This window comes from Acanthochromis polyacanthus, chromosome 8 (assembly GCF_021347895.1).
Source record: "Acanthochromis polyacanthus isolate Apoly-LR-REF ecotype Palm Island chromosome 8, KAUST_Apoly_ChrSc, whole genome shotgun sequence".
NCBI lineage: Eukaryota > Metazoa > Chordata > Actinopteri > Pomacentridae > Acanthochromis > Acanthochromis polyacanthus.
Window position 1 is genome coordinate 8,791,728 of NC_067120.1, and position 15,908 is coordinate 8,807,635.

General features: G+C 36.5%; 1 protein-coding gene and 2 long non-coding RNA genes across 9 annotated transcripts in view; 1 reads left to right on the forward strand and 2 right to left on the reverse strand.

Moving 5' to 3' along the window:
• Positions 1 to 6,776: 6,776 nt before the first annotated feature.
• Positions 6,777 to 8,152, forward strand: LOC127535250 (uncharacterized). Its single transcript, XR_007944071.1, has 3 exons — positions 6,777 to 6,907; positions 7,636 to 7,744; positions 7,904 to 8,152. It is a non-coding gene; the product is annotated as an uncharacterized LOC127535250 (long non-coding RNA).
• A 138-nt stretch (positions 8,153 to 8,290) lies between these two features.
• Positions 8,291 to 9,298, reverse strand: LOC127535251 (uncharacterized). The gene is made up of 2 exons (XR_007944072.1): positions 8,901 to 9,298; positions 8,291 to 8,744 (listed from the first exon to the last, which is right to left on the reverse strand). It is a non-coding gene; the product is annotated as an uncharacterized LOC127535251 (long non-coding RNA).
• Positions 9,299 to 12,209: 2,911 nt separating this feature from the next.
• Positions 12,210 to 15,908, reverse strand: part of LOC110949756 (protein piccolo-like) — a 32,310-nt gene continuing 28,611 nt past the window's right edge. For all 7 annotated transcript variants that reach the window (XM_022191972.2, XM_051952787.1, XM_051952785.1 and 4 more), the window contains one exon: positions 12,210 to 15,594. In XM_022191972.2, coding sequence (XP_022047664.2) covers positions 15,451 to 15,594 — 144 coding nt within the window. In that variant the 3' untranslated portion in view covers positions 12,210 to 15,450. The remainder of the gene's footprint in view (positions 15,595 to 15,908) is intronic.

Below are 15,908 nucleotides of genomic sequence, written 5' to 3' on the forward strand. Positions count from 1 at the left end.
CTCTCCCTCCCCACCTATCCACTGCTCTCGTTGCACCGCACTGTTGCTCCCCCATCCCACCCCACCCCACCACCACCATTAGTGTCTCCCCCTCTCCTCACCCCCTCCTCACTCCCTGTCACATCACCTCCATCACGTTCTCTCTCTCTCTCTCACACCACACCTTTCTCGCACTCAGTTCGCCTCGCGGACGAAAAAAAGATGCTTCTGCTGATGGGATGGAGGGAGGAAAAAAAGAAGTGAATGGTGAGAACTAGAGAAGGGGGCATGGAGTGGAGGCACATAATAGCAAAGAGGAGTGTGGATAGGATGGAGAAGAGGATGCCTCTCCTGCAGACATCCTCTTCCACTACTTTTCTTTTAATTAATTTGGAGCATCTTTCACTGCAACCTGTATAGGACAGCATGTCAGACTGTCACCTGCACTGCTACACTTTTTCACACATAGTCTGAGAAATGATTATTTCTTTGTGGTAACAGACCAGAATTAAATGTGACATCTGCCAGACTGATCCCAACAAAATGTAGCTCTGTTGGATACAAGTATAGTGAAGTCCATAGAGTATGGCTACATGGCTCAAATGATCAAATATTAGAGAATGTAATTTACCTGATAAACAACAAATAAGATGCTTGATTTCTAGTCTACAGGAAATAGAAATTCACAAACGACATCAACACTGCCATAGTACAGTATGCCTTTTATGAATTCCATTCTAATACACTGATCCTGACTTCAGGAGAAAGAGTAACTCGCAGTGATAATATTAATGCAATAACATTTAAAAGAATGAATGGTTAAAGATCAGGCGGTCAGTTAAGTGAGTGCTGGGGTGATCTGACAGAGGATACTGCCATCTGGTGGTGATGTAATAAAATCACAACCATCACAGTTAATGAATGAAGGGTTAAAAACCAGCGGGACTATTACTGCGAATTGGAACACAGGCCGTTTACTCTTCTGTTTTTCTTTAGGTGTGTAGCAGTGTGCAGGTTTAACATTAAGATCAGTTCTTTAGTAAGTATATCCATATTCATGAACATACCCATTTAAAGTATACATTTAATATATCTTTATAGGTTTTCTATTTTACACAGGATACTTTGTCATATTTTAGCATTTATTTCATGATGCTAAGGGGGAAGTTGTGGGGTTGTGAATAGCATGTAGGTCTGGAGCATTACACAAGCAGCCCCTGAGATCACAAACCTGTGTTCCCAAAGATAACAGACCAGCTGAGTCACCTGCTAGTGAAATAGAAAATAATGGAATTTCCCCATGTCACGACAAGCATATCCCATTTCCTTTGAATTCATGCAAGCCTGATCTTCTAATCTTAATACAGGACAAAAGTGTCATGCTGAATGCAAGCGGATGATCATCTGACTAGACATGCTTATGGTGAACGGATACAAAGACAGTACACTATGTGAGGTGGGGTTAAGTGCGTCTCATTTCCTGTGAATCTATGGAATCGAGCCTGAGCTGCTCATCCGGATGCAACATGCTGAATGCGAACAGATAAACATTCCAAAAGACACTATTAAAGTGACTTGAGACAAAGTAAATGTACTATGTGAGGTGTGAAACTGTGTGTGGGGTCATGAGTGATGCATTACCTTTGAATTCATGAAAGAAAGGATGACTTTCTCATCTGAACATAGGGAACTGGCTTTGTGCTGAATGAATCAGAGAAACACATGATGAGACCCTATTAATGACTACAATGTCTTCATACAAACAAAATATTCTATATAAATATTCAATGCATGACTTTTGAGCTAACAATATGTTGCTGGCATAGGGGTAGATGAATCGTTCATGTCCTCCAGAAGACTCTCGGCCCCCGTGGTTGGAACTATAGAAGCAGCTGAACTGTAGTTGCAGAAAGATTTGATTGTGTGGTTTATGGGAGAAAATGTAAGTGAACCAAGCTTTAAACATGGCTGTCTGAGACTCATTGATAAACAGAGTTCATGGCAGTTCTGGCTATGACTGTCTGCGCACCTTTATCATAGCTTTGAAAGCTCAAAGTTAATGTAAGCATGCTTAGCTGAGGAGACATCAGATATAGCGAGGTCATGCAAGGGAATAAATCTCTCCATGTGTGAGATGAGCTTCACACATCTAAGAAACCTCCATAAGAAACCGCAAGAAAAAAATGCTCTAACAGAATAACGGCATATGGATGAAGACACCCGAAATTTAAGTTGAGAACTAACTTGTGAAAAACAAAGTGTGAGAGGAACATGTTTATCCTTGCTTTTCTTTAATCCACTAAAGAGGCGGCAGATGGAGGGATTCCAAGCAAGCCAGAAACTGAAGTGTCTAAACATCTGTGTGTGCATGTGTGACTAGCCAAGACTTATTAAGTGGGAAAGGCAGGCTGTAGGGAGAAATACTGAGGCACCGGCGGTTTGACATAATAATTTGTTGTCAAAAGACAGCGTGATTTGTTTGCTCTATTAATTATCTTCTGGCAGAAATGGGTGATATGAGTCTAACAGTGTAGCAAACAGGGCAAGCAGGCAGGGATGAGTTTCTCTGGACATATATCTGTGAAACGTTCATTACCTCCACCAAGGAGGTTATGTGACACCTGGCATTTGTGTGTCCGCCTGTCTGTCTGTCTGTCTGTCCGTCTGTCTGTCTGTTAGCAAGATAACTCAAAAACGCCTGGGCAGATTCACATGAAATTCTGAGGGGATGTAGGTTATGGTAAGAGGAAGAGCTGATTTAATTTTGGTGGCAATCCGGAAAGGATCCTGGATTCTGGATCACTTTGAATTTTTTTGTATGTTTAAGTATGTGGTCCAAAATATGACAAAAAAACATCATAGGTTAGTGTGTCGTCCAACAAATTGGAGCAAGGCGTCCAGATAGCTCAACTGGTTAAGAGGGTGATTCATAAACAGAACTGTGTTAGAGACACAGGTTCAATTCCAGCTCATGATCCTTTACTGCATGGGTTTCCTGTTTTCCTCTCTATCCTTGGCAGAGGTCTGCACTCTGAGTGCTTTTCTAGTTATTAAGGGCGTCCCCTGAACCAAATGAGGGACCAGCGTCAAAAAAGAACTCCATGGCAACCGATGATTTCAGCCTGTCATTGCAAAAGAAAGATATAAACCAAAGTGTAATTCTGATCATGAGCCTTCATCTAACAATATAATGTTAAGCAACTTATCCACAGTCGTAAAGAGACTGGACACGAAAGAGCAGAGAAGTGATTCAAGTTGTAAAGTCTCAGTTTCCTAACGAGACAGAAGTCATTCTTTATCGTAGATAGAGATGAAATAGCATTTTACAAAACTTCTCTGATTCCATCTAACTTGTCCTGAGGCACAGATTCTGACATTTGATATCAAGTCAAGTCACTGATAGTTCTGCAAATTTATGACAGTCATCATGCCAAGTGCTTCCCAGTTTCAAATTAACCTAACCTAACTGAGCCTAAGTGTAAGCATTGTAGTTAAGACGCTATAGTGTTGTTTGTGATGGGAATTTATATAATTTATCTATTTAATTAATGTAGTAATGATTTAAATTGAGCAAATTTATACAAAATGCTACTATACCTGGGTGTGATGCATAACAAAGCTGAGGCATGAAAGCATGACAAACTGTGGAGAAAAACTAATTAACTATAAATTTATTAATTTATAATCAATTTTGAAGATTTACCAAACTACTTTAAATATTAAGGCTAAACCTTACAACACTGCAACAATAATAAGACTAACCTGGCAAATTACCCTACAAAAATACACATGAAAACCTGACAAAACCAAGGATTCCCTAAATACCCTATTAGCGATTTTTGTGAGCTGTTAGTAATCCAATTTACCGGCTTGTCTTGTTTTTCTTTTCTCAGATTCACATACTCATTCCTGAAAATGCAAAAGGCCTAATGCTAGGAGTATTGCTTAATCTTTGACTTAAGTCATTTAATAAATCAAAGACAAATGGCTGATATTCAGCAAAATCCAGAAAAACGTCACAAGAAGTTTGAAAAAGTCTGTCTGACAGCTTCTCTTTCCACTGAACTCCAAACCAATGCCACTGAGAGAGATGCAGATGCACAATTTTGAAAGAACCTGAGATGTCTGCTTTCCTGAATTAAGCACCTCTACTTGACAATATATTTAGTCTAAAGATGTGATCTCTGTAGTAGAGAGAAAACTGGCACAGAGGAATGGGACTGGTGATGATTTGGTCGTCTTTGTCATGAGGAGCTGATAAACCAGTTATATGGGTCAACATATAATTGCCAGACTTTTTGTAACATAGTTGACAGGTATCATAGTTGACATTATTGCTGTTTTTAGGTCTAAAATCAACATGGCTGCCTATAACCAAACACCACATGGCATTTTAACAGAAAGAGTCTTCTAAATATCATATATACAATTGAGTAAACTTGAAAGTGTATTCATAAAGATATTGTAGTAAACCTGTTGACATGCGACAAATACGCTACATTATATGGAATAACTAAGAAAGACGAGAAAGAACATACCTTGGAGTCTGCACGAGCCCGTGATCGGCTGTGATGTCAAATTAGTGGGCGGAGTCTTGAGGGCTCGGACCCGAAAGCTGGACGGCAGGTAGCAGGAGTTGAGGAAATTTCGAATTTCCCGCGCTTGCTTCAAGAAAACATAATGTTTAAAGATGACCAACTGTTGGTAAGATCTGTTGGACACCTGGGGAGGGATGGATGGATGGATGGATGGATGGATGTGAGGCCTCGCACCTGGAGCAGGATTAAAGTGTTAAAGATCCTGGTCACGGCAGAAGGTAAAAAGAAATCACCAAATGCTGAATTAGTAACCTGCATGAGAGGTCTCTGAAGTGACGATTGCAGCAATGATTTGCAGATCTGTAGGAGTTGGTGTTGAGGGAATGTGGCGAGGAAGAACATAGATATGAAGAGTAGATACGACACGCCTCTCAGAGCGGCGTGCCGTGCCTACGGAGACAGCTAGTGGGGGCAAAATTTCAGTATTTTCCATTGATGTGTACGGGCGAAAACTAAAACAAGAACAATGCCGGCTCATTGCGCTGCATTTAATTGCACGCTACATGGAACGACGGAGACAAGGACAGTTGGAAGAACGTTCCACAGGTAAGAATAGTTTTTGACTCTTTTTTCATTGTTAAATCTTGTTGAGAGTCTATGAGAGCTAACTAGTTAGCCGCTAGCAAAACACTAACACGGGCTAACAGCCTGACAACCAAATACCAGACGATTATTCGTAGCTGTAGTATAGTTGTGCAAGCAGTAGTAGTAATAATAAAAATACAAGCAGTAGTAGTAGTATAAGTAGCTGTTAGAGTCGTAGAAGTTGTATCAGCATGTGTACTAGTATTACAAGTTGTAGTAGCAGTGACAGTACCAGCAGCAGTAGTTGGTGTATTACCACTACTACCAGTAATAATAATAATGATGATAATAATAATAATAATAATAAATCAAATTTATATATTGCTTTTTAGGACACTGAAAGACACTTTACCAGGCAGACAGATAGTAGTGGCATTACTATTAATACCAGCAATACTACCAATAGTAGTTATAAAGCCTAACTCAGATATATCAGATTAGCATCTATGTTATTCCTCCAAACCCATTTTATGATTGGGATTACAGGCAGTTCTTTAGGACTGCTCTTAAATAATTGAAATGTTACTAAACAATGTTATACTAAATTAAATAACTCTGGTCTCCAGTATATTGGCTAATTCAGTTCTTTGTACTTAATTTATTAGCATGATTTCTTTTTAAAAATATGTTGTTGTGTACATACTTATTTACTTCTCTGTCTACTTTTTTTTTTTTTTTTTTGCTCCATGTAGGTTTCCCAAAGACTATGGGTTGAGGAAGAAGTGGGAAGCAGCTCTGAGGAGAGAGGGGTTTGCTGCAACTATATAACAGCCTAGAGAGAGATAAAGATATAATAATTAACATTGATAATAATTCTGTTTTTTATTGTAATTATGTTGTTTATTGTAAATGCAAATAAACTCTATCCTGTATATATATATATATATATATATATATATATGGCATGCCGTTTAGGAAATTATATATATAATGAAACTTGATATATATATAATGAAACTTGATATATATATAATGAAAGTCGATATATATATAACGAAACTTGATATATATATAATGAAACTTGATATATATATAATGAAAGTCGATATATATATAATGAAACTTGATATATATATAATGAAACTTGATATATATATATAATGAAAGTCGATATATATATAATGAAACTTGATATATATATAATGAAACTTGATATATATATAATGAAACTTGATATATATATATATATATATATATATATATATATATATATATATATATATATATATATATCGACTTTCATTATATATATATCAACTTTCATTATATATATATCAAGTTTCATTATATATATATCGACTTTCATTATATATATATCAACTTTCATTATATATATATCGACTTTCATTATATATATATATCAAGTTTCATTATATATATATCAAGTTTCATTATATATATATCGACTTTCATTATATATATATCGACTTTCATTATATATATATCAAGTTTCATTATATATATATCAACTTTCATTATATATATATCAAGTTTCATTATATATATATATCGACTTTCATTATATATATATATATATATATCAACTTTCATTATATATATATCAAATCTTTTTTTCCTACCGAGCCCCGGAAGGGACATGTCCGTATGGCGAAGCGACAATGAAGGACACTCACCCGGACGAGAATTTTATTGAGTTTTATTTTGAAATCGGCCTGAAATACACAGACATTCAAGCAGTGCGATGCGCTAAGAGTCTGCCATGCAGACCAGCGATCCTGATAATGGTAAGTTTTATTTCTCCAACATCCTGCTGTTATCCTACTATGAATACGCTAGCTACAACAGTCCCACATCAGTATTATGAACGTTCCGCCAGCTAACGCGGTCCGGACACCGGATCACTGATTAGAGGTTGGCGTTGAACTATTGTTTGCCAGCCAGTTAGCCGCTGGTAAGCTAACAAGCTATGAAACAACTCCTTATAAAACCGGAGGAAAGCAGCAGCAATATTTCAGTCCAAGACCTGTATTCAGAACCTCCCACGCTGTTACACAATGACCCATTAATCATATTACTGAACTATATGGTTATCATTGAAATTTTCCTTGAAGAACCAGTGAACTCTTTGCGAACACATTTTAATTTATGTGTTGATTATGTTTCGTATCAGTAATACAAGTCTAAAAAACTGATTCAAATGATCAAGTTAACACAATGAAGTAAAGAGTACTGGTAATCTGCAGCTATTTTCATAATTTCAAGGTAAAATTCTGATGTGTGATTTTCTAGCTTTGCAGATGTGGAAATCCAATGCACTGATTTCTTATACACAGATGCTTTTGGTGTTTTTTGTTGTAAAATAAAACGAGGCATTTATCACTGTTGGAAATTATTACAGGTATTATTTGTAACACTTTCTAACATTGTATGGACAAAGCAATAAATCAGTTAATGGATAAAATCATTTGTATTACAGATGCTATCAACAGCATGTCTTGTTCATTTTATTTAGTTGTCGGCCTTGGATGATGAGGTCCAGTTACCAGGAGCACTAGTCTGCAGCTTACTGGTTCCGTCCTGCAGCTCCTCCACGCCGTCCTCCTCTCTACAGACCAAATCAAGTAAGATCTGTTTAGACTATGCAGACATCAACATGATCAGTATGTTATCTTTTGACCCATCCTAAAATCACAAAATAGAACATTTACTTTAAGTTAACTGTGTTTATGAAAATAGAAAATAATTACTGACAACTAGTACTTTTTGGTGCTTTTATGCAGGAAAAGGGAACCAGGAAGCTGCTTTGGATCCTCTGCAGTATCTGGAGAGGTCAGAGGAACGGTTCTTGGAACAGATCGGAAGACACCAAGACGTGACCTCTGCCATTCTCCAGAACATCCAGAAGATGAATGAAAACCTTGGTTGCACTGATGGGACGCATGGCGTCGGTGCTGGAGCAACTGTCCCAGAATTAAACTGCATTGTTGACTATTGGCTTTTCTAGAAAATAAATCTTTTTTAGTACTTCACCTGTTTTGTATTTTACTCATGCACTTTGGGTGAATAAACAGAAATTTGTGATGAGAGATGCAAATTTTGTCTATAATCTACAGAGACTTTATTCAGTGTTCAGTGCACACTTTTGTTACACACATTTTGACAGATAAGCAGTTGTGCTTTTCAAGCAGATTTTAGTCAGAAACATCAGTAGCATATGTTTTTTTTTACTGTTACACCAATCTAGGTAGATAAACTGCACTACTGCAGCAGACATATTATTGAAATGTGCTTCTATTATGTGTCTACATACACTGCTCACAAATAGTTATTCAACTTTTGGGTGAAATTGATGGAAAATATAAAAAGTGCATGCTTTAGTGATATATCATAAAAATAGGGTATTTAACTAGAAACATGCAATAGTGATTTCCTCATCTCAAAAAAATTTATTGAATCAAAAGCTAACAACAGTGGAGGGTATGTCACAATAAAAATGTCTCAGTTTGGACAGAACAGCAGCCTTCAGCTGAAATCCAGTACAATTGTGTCCCACCAGTGGCGTGATCATGGATGTGTCCAGGCAGCAGCTGACCTCTGCCTCGTAATTAGCCTTAAGACCAGCTATAAAGATAAACATAGATATTATCATTATCATCAACATATGGTGCATGTGTTTAACCTTTAAGCTATGTAGGGATGCAAATGTAGTCGAAGCTAAGTAGCTAAGCTAATGCTAACACGTTCAGTGTTCAGAATCAAAACATCTCTAAAAATTACCTGTTTTCTCAAACGTAGTCGCCGTTCCCTGTGACAACCATGAAGACAGATAATCACAGAAGAGCTCATCTGAAGAGCAAATGTCCAATAAGGTTCCTGTTTTTGTTTGCCATGTCCTTCCAGGGCTCAGTAGGAAAAAGTCTGAATATATGGAATGAAACTTTGAATAGATGGAATGAAAATCTGAACATTCTATATTCCGACTTTCATTATATATATATCTCAACTTTCATTATATATATATCAACTTTCATTATATATATATCAAGTTTCATTATATATATATCAAGTTTCATTATATATATATCGACTTTCATTATATATATATCAAGTTTCATTATATATATATATCAAGTTTCATTATATATATATCGACTTTCATTATATATATATCAAGTTTCATTATATATATATATCAAGTTTCATTATATATATATCGACTTTCATTATATATATATCAAGTTTCATTATATATATATCAAGTTTCATTATATATATATCGACTTTCATTATATATATATATCAAGTTTCATTATATATATATCGACTTTCATTATATATATATCAACTTTCATTATATATATATCAAGTTTCATTATATATATATCGACTTTCATTATATATATATCAAGTTTCATTATATATATATCGACTTTCATTATATATATATATCAAGTTTCATTATATATATATCGACTTTCATTATATATATATCAACTTTCATTATATATATATCAAGTTTCATTATATATATATCGACTTTCATTATATATATAATTTCCTAAACGGCATGCCATATATATATATATATATATATATATATATACATATATATATATATATATAATTAATTAATATTAATAAGAGATAACATTACATTTGCAATTAAATCTTTTGATCTCAAAACATTTTCTACATATCTAAGTATTTACATTTATATATGTAATGGCTGAACTGAAAAGATTCCCTGGCCTCTGGACCTAAATAATAAGATAACTAAAATTGCAGGCTATATTTGTAGGAAGCCTTTTTCTGTGTTTTTTTTTTCTCAGATCAAATATTCTCTATCAATAGCATGTTTTGATGTTGACAATAAAGTAGACCACACAAAATTGTTTGAGAAATGAGTAAATTATGATTTATTTTAAATGTACATGCATTGCTTTGAATGGGAACTTTGCCCCCTCCAAGATGGCCGCCACGTAGGCACGTCGATTAGCCGGCTGCTACAGCGCGCTGCCGTATCTACTCTTCATATCTATGAGGAAGAAGTGGGCAGAATGAATGAAGGCTGTCTAGGCTGCACAGTGCAATAGTGGTTAGCACTTTCGCCTTGCAGCAAGAAGATCCCCAGTTCAAATCCCGGGGTGGGCCTGGGATCTTTCTACATGGAGTTTGCATGTTCTCCCTGTGCACGCGTGGGTTTTCTCCGGGTACTCCGGCTTCCTCCCATAGTCCAAAAATATGCTGAGGTTAACTGATCACTCTAAATTGCCCGTAGGTGTGAGTGTGATTGTTCGTCTATATATGTAGCCCTGCAACAGACTGGCGACCTGTCCAGGGTGTCCCCTGCCTTCGCCCGAGTCAGCTGGGATAGGCTCCAGCACCCCCGCGACCCTAGTGAGGATAAAGTGGTGTATAGAGAATAGATGGATGGATGGATGAAGGCTGTCTCATTTGTAAGGGTGGGAGGGACTAAGGTCCTGAATGACTGGACAGAAAAGGGGCCTGTGAGCTGCCTGTCTGAAATATTATTATTATTATTATTATTATTATTAGGAGTAGCAGTAGTGGTAGTAGTAGTAGTAGTAGAAAACACAAAATTATTCATTATTTCTCCCATTGCATATAACATAGAAAATGCAAAATAAAAACAAACCAGAAAATGCAGCAGCAAATCCTGCAAAAATCTGACCATTTATTTGTGAATTCTAATTTGAAAAATAATGCAGTGATTGCAGAAATCCTATCTTTTGCAAATTCATATCTTATCACTACCTGCAGTATCACTACCTGCAGTAACTAGATATCGGGTGATGCTGTGTTACACAAATTCCTCTGCCTGACACTTTGCTAATTAAAAAAAAAGAAGTCTTTGATGCTCTATGCACAATCTCCATTTAAAAATAATGTCAGAGATTTAATATATTTCCTAAAAAAAAAACCTAAAATGTATTATTATTCTCAGTGTTTTTCTTAGAACCAGGCAATTTTTCACTACAACTGCCAAACAGCCCAGATGTTGGCTTGAGTCAACTCTGCCTCCAGGTGGTCATGTGTTGAAACTGCAACCAAATAAAGGTACTAGTCTGTGCAATACTAGTTTCCATCCATCCATTATCTATACACTGCTTAATCCCCATTAGGGTCACGCCGGGGCTGGAGCCTTTCCAGCTGACTCAAGAGGAAGACAGGAAAGGTCAACAGTCTATCACAGGGCTACACATAGAGACAAACAAGCACATTTACATTCACACCTACAGACAATTTAGAGTTACCCTCTGCATATTTTTGAACTGTGGGAGGAAGATAGAGTAGCCAGATAAAACCCATGCATGCAGACTCCATGCAGATAGATCCTAGGCCCAGGCAGGGACGCAAACTTGCTGTAAGATGACAGTGCTAACCACCGATGCAGCCCATACTAGTTCTGGGTTTAAGTTAAACCATATTAATTGCACTGTCTGCAAACTATGCAATACGTATGCAATACATTGAATGTTTTGCTGTTTTAGTCAAAGCTGTAGAGATGGTGATAAGCAAGATAATTTAGGTAAAAGTCATTATTTATGAATAATGTGCACAGTTTCAAAACAACAACAAAAAGACATGAAAACTTTGTGTACTACACTTTAGAGAATAAGTTAGAAATACAATGTTAAAACTATTTTAATATTCAGCACAGGGGCAGGTCTAGGACTTTTGTATGCACTTCTGTTAATCCCTCTCTGCATTCAAATTCCACAGTGAATTTTTGTAGTTGTTGCCAATAAATTCAACTTGTGCATACTTAATGTGCTATAGTGTGCATGCTGTTTGCAGAGCAGGAATGCGGCGTCCATAGAGAGTGTAGGGTCGGAAAGAAATGCACTCGCCCTTCAGGAGGAACAATTAATAAATGATGGTTAAACTACCTGAAGAGAAAGAGGAATCAAATGTTACAGAGTCATATTTTCTTATTATAAATAACTGAACAGGGCCTATTAGCACTAAAAAGTAGTTTGATCCTTGTACGAGAATGGAAAAAAAATACCAGAATTCATTGTTCAAAATTCAGTTTCATACATAAAACATAACCAAGCTGAACTCTGAATTTTCAATATAGCTCTTCTTAATATTTATTCTTTAGACTCAGGGGAAACGCTGGTTTTTTACAGCACAATTTGCATATCTCAACACATCCTGTGTACAACCACAAAACCATAACATTATATGCTTTGTTTTTACACTGAGTGAAAAACAAGACAATTTTACAAGCATATTTCTTTACACTCAGCATACAGATAAATCTATACATATTCTCTCTCTTTTTAAACATAATCTTTAGGCAAAATATACTGACAAACCATCAACAAAACATGCAACATCCAAAACATAAAGTTTCAGACAACTATTGAAGTTGAATAGATTTTTTTTCCCTTTGTGTTGTTTCTGCAGTTTACGGGACGTAGTTGCACAGATAGTCATTGGTTGACAGCACATGTTTTGATTACACAGTCAACTCCCCTTATACAACTATAGACACGCATTGCTGTACAGTTATAAGTGATTTTTTTTTCAACACTCACATGCTCAAACTTCGGACAATATAAACATTCAGTCTTTGTAGAAAATAAACACTTTATGTACACATGTCAAACAACTTGAGTCACATTCACACCCCTCAGAACAACAACAAATGAATGGATTCACGATTACAGGCAACAGCTGATCTAAACGAACAGATTTAAGCTCGGAGGAAGTCTAATGAAACACGAGGGGTTAAACAGTCATGACTGAGCATTGAGATAATATGTCTTATTTACTGTACCGTGTACACAAACTGTTAAGTACACTATGAGCATGATGTAGTTAAGGGTGATTTACCCCCCCAGATTGTGCATTGTGTTTGGGAACCCCAACGTGTCTGCATGTTTTTCTTTTTGCCACATAGATACAAAATGCACATCACAATTTTTTCAGCCGCCACATACACCATGACTCAGTTCATTTCAGTGCAGAAACACAAAACACATGATCTTGCATGTCGTGATGGTTAAAATGAGACAACAAAATAAACAATCTAATAATAAAGTGCACAAGCTCCATGTAGCTGTTAACAGATGTTAACATCAATATATATTAAAATCAGTAAAAAATCAATATATTTATTATTTTCTTTCAGTGGTGTACAAATCAAAGTTATTTTCTATAAGACATAGTTTACGATCATATGATCACAGATAAAAGGTTAAATTCCAAAAACATAAATTTATTCAAACACATATGTTGCATAGAATTGCTTTAAAAGAACCAATGCGTTTGGAATAAAAAAAAAAAAGAAGAAGAAGAATTTAAAAAATAAATCTAGGTTGGCACAGCAAAATAATTATCAACATCGATAAAACAACCATGATTCCTTCCTTATTATTCTCTTTTTTTGTTTCTTTTCCTTTGCTAAAGGTTTATTATAGGTGACGATTGACATCTTGCTCTAAGTGTGTTTGTTGCTTCCAATGTTAAGAAGTTGCATCAGCCCTGTCATATGCCTAAATACACTGACAATATTTCAGAGGGTTATGCTTTTTTTTCATTCTGGAGATATGGCAGAAAAAACATTACAAGATGAAAACAGATGAACACATGGGTCACCTGCTCACACTATTGTTGAGACTCAGCCTCATGTGTTCTTCTGACCATCAACATGACTGAACCCCGGCGGGCCTGAGTGTGTGTTTTGGTCACAGGCAGTGAAAGAGGCTGGCTCACTGTGTTGTAACGGGAGTCACTGACACACAACAGTAGAGTGTTTTACAGCACAGCCAGACACACAGAGGAACCTTGACATTTGACTGGAAAGAATATTTTTTTCTTCAGTTTGAAACTATTTTTGGGTAAAACTCAGATCGGAGGGCTTTACTAACACACAGACAGTAGAGCTGTCATACTGAGGTAATGACAGTTGTGGATCTACATATGGTTTTGACACGACTTGTGAGAATTACATGTCCATATCAACGGTGTGATAACATGAAGGGCTACACATAAGGAAATATTAACAAACTCGGAGCCACTACAACAGCCTTAAAGCAAAAATGCTGCACACATGACACAGATGTGATAGACTCTCGTCATCCTCTGCAGTTGGCTTGAAACATTCAACACAGCATGTGCTTTGAGCTTCGGAGCCCAAGATGCCATTCATTTTATTGTAATTCGAACCTGCCTCACAATGTCATGCTAGTGAAATAGTAATCTGTCACTGGATGTTGACATTGACCTTGAATTTTATTTGATTTGATCACAGCCCTGTTTGTTATAGCGGTGCATCAGTATGATCAGAAGACCGATGGAGCTTTCCAACATGATTCTGAACATGCTTGAGCTCACATAGGTCCACATTCACATAATAGTTATTAAGACTGCCTACACCCAAGATTACTGGATTGTCAGTGCGCCACCCTCAGCCTCAATCTATCAAAGACTGCTTTCTGTCTTCTCATATAGAATCTAGTGACAAGAGAACAACTCTTATATTGTATATTGTATTTAGATATATTCTGCATCTGATATCTTTGTATATTATATAAACATCACACTGTACAATGCGATTCTCTGATATGTTCTGTATTCTGCATGTGGGTTATCTACAGTCAGAAGTGCTGTACATTTAATCATCTCATTGCAAAGGTCAACTGTCTGATTCAGTTCTAAATAGGCTTTGCTGTTTATTTTTCGTCTTTTTTTTAACATGAAACCGAAAGACTAGCATACAAAAAAATATTATGCATTCCTCCATCATTTCACATTTCAAGACCACTGATGTCCACACACATCACAATCATCATATCACAACATTGACCCTCGTGAAGAAACACAATTCCACTAATGATTCTGGGAGTTTTTTTTTTTTTTTTTTCCTGTCTTCCGCTCTGATAGATATGTTAGCTCAGTCGCGCAGCATCAAAACAGCAATGTCTCCTGTGGGTTGCGGAACTGGAACCGTGGTTAGAAAAGATGTCACTGCCCTCAAAGCCATATTGCAGTTGAGAATCTGTCAGTGCCTGCCTTGGTGTTTGCACATTCGCATCCTACAAGCAAAGTCCAAAGTCAGCAGAGACTCGTCATGGGAGGAGGTGGGCATGTGTGCCGGCAGTGTTGGACTGATAAAATTGCAAATGTTGTTAGCCCACGATTCCCCTCCTCTAATGATTTATAAACTGAGGAATTAAATTAAATGAATCTTTTTTCTAATTTCCTCTCCTTCGTTTTCTCTTATGCATCCTTGAACAACACACTCTACGTTCATCTTTTGCTGATCTATTGCATTTGCATCGTTTTGGTGTGGTGCTCAGGGGTTGGTCTGAGTGGAGCTGACGAACAGCTTGTGCCAGCTGACCACTCTCTTCCTCATGTCCACCTTGTCCAGCCAGATGTAGGCTTCTCCTATCAAGGTCTTCTTCATGAACTTCCCTCCATTAGACACCAAGAAAAGCTGGAAGTAGAAGAGAGAAAAACAGATTTGGCATTTAGTTGTTATTTGATTCTTATTGTCTGTTTTTTGCCGGCTTAATTCATCTATCAAGTACAGTTAAGGCAAGAACCAGTGCTTAAAGCTGTTACAAATACGGCTATGAATACATTTATTGAATTTGACTTAGACCAACTGATTTTTCCTTTAGCATTAGCAAAAAATGAATCAGTGAACATGAGAATGATTTATTTGGAATTGTTCTTCAATAGATACTAAGTGCTACTTTTAGATGTTAATATTATGATATCATCAGAACATAGTTAAATATTGCAGCT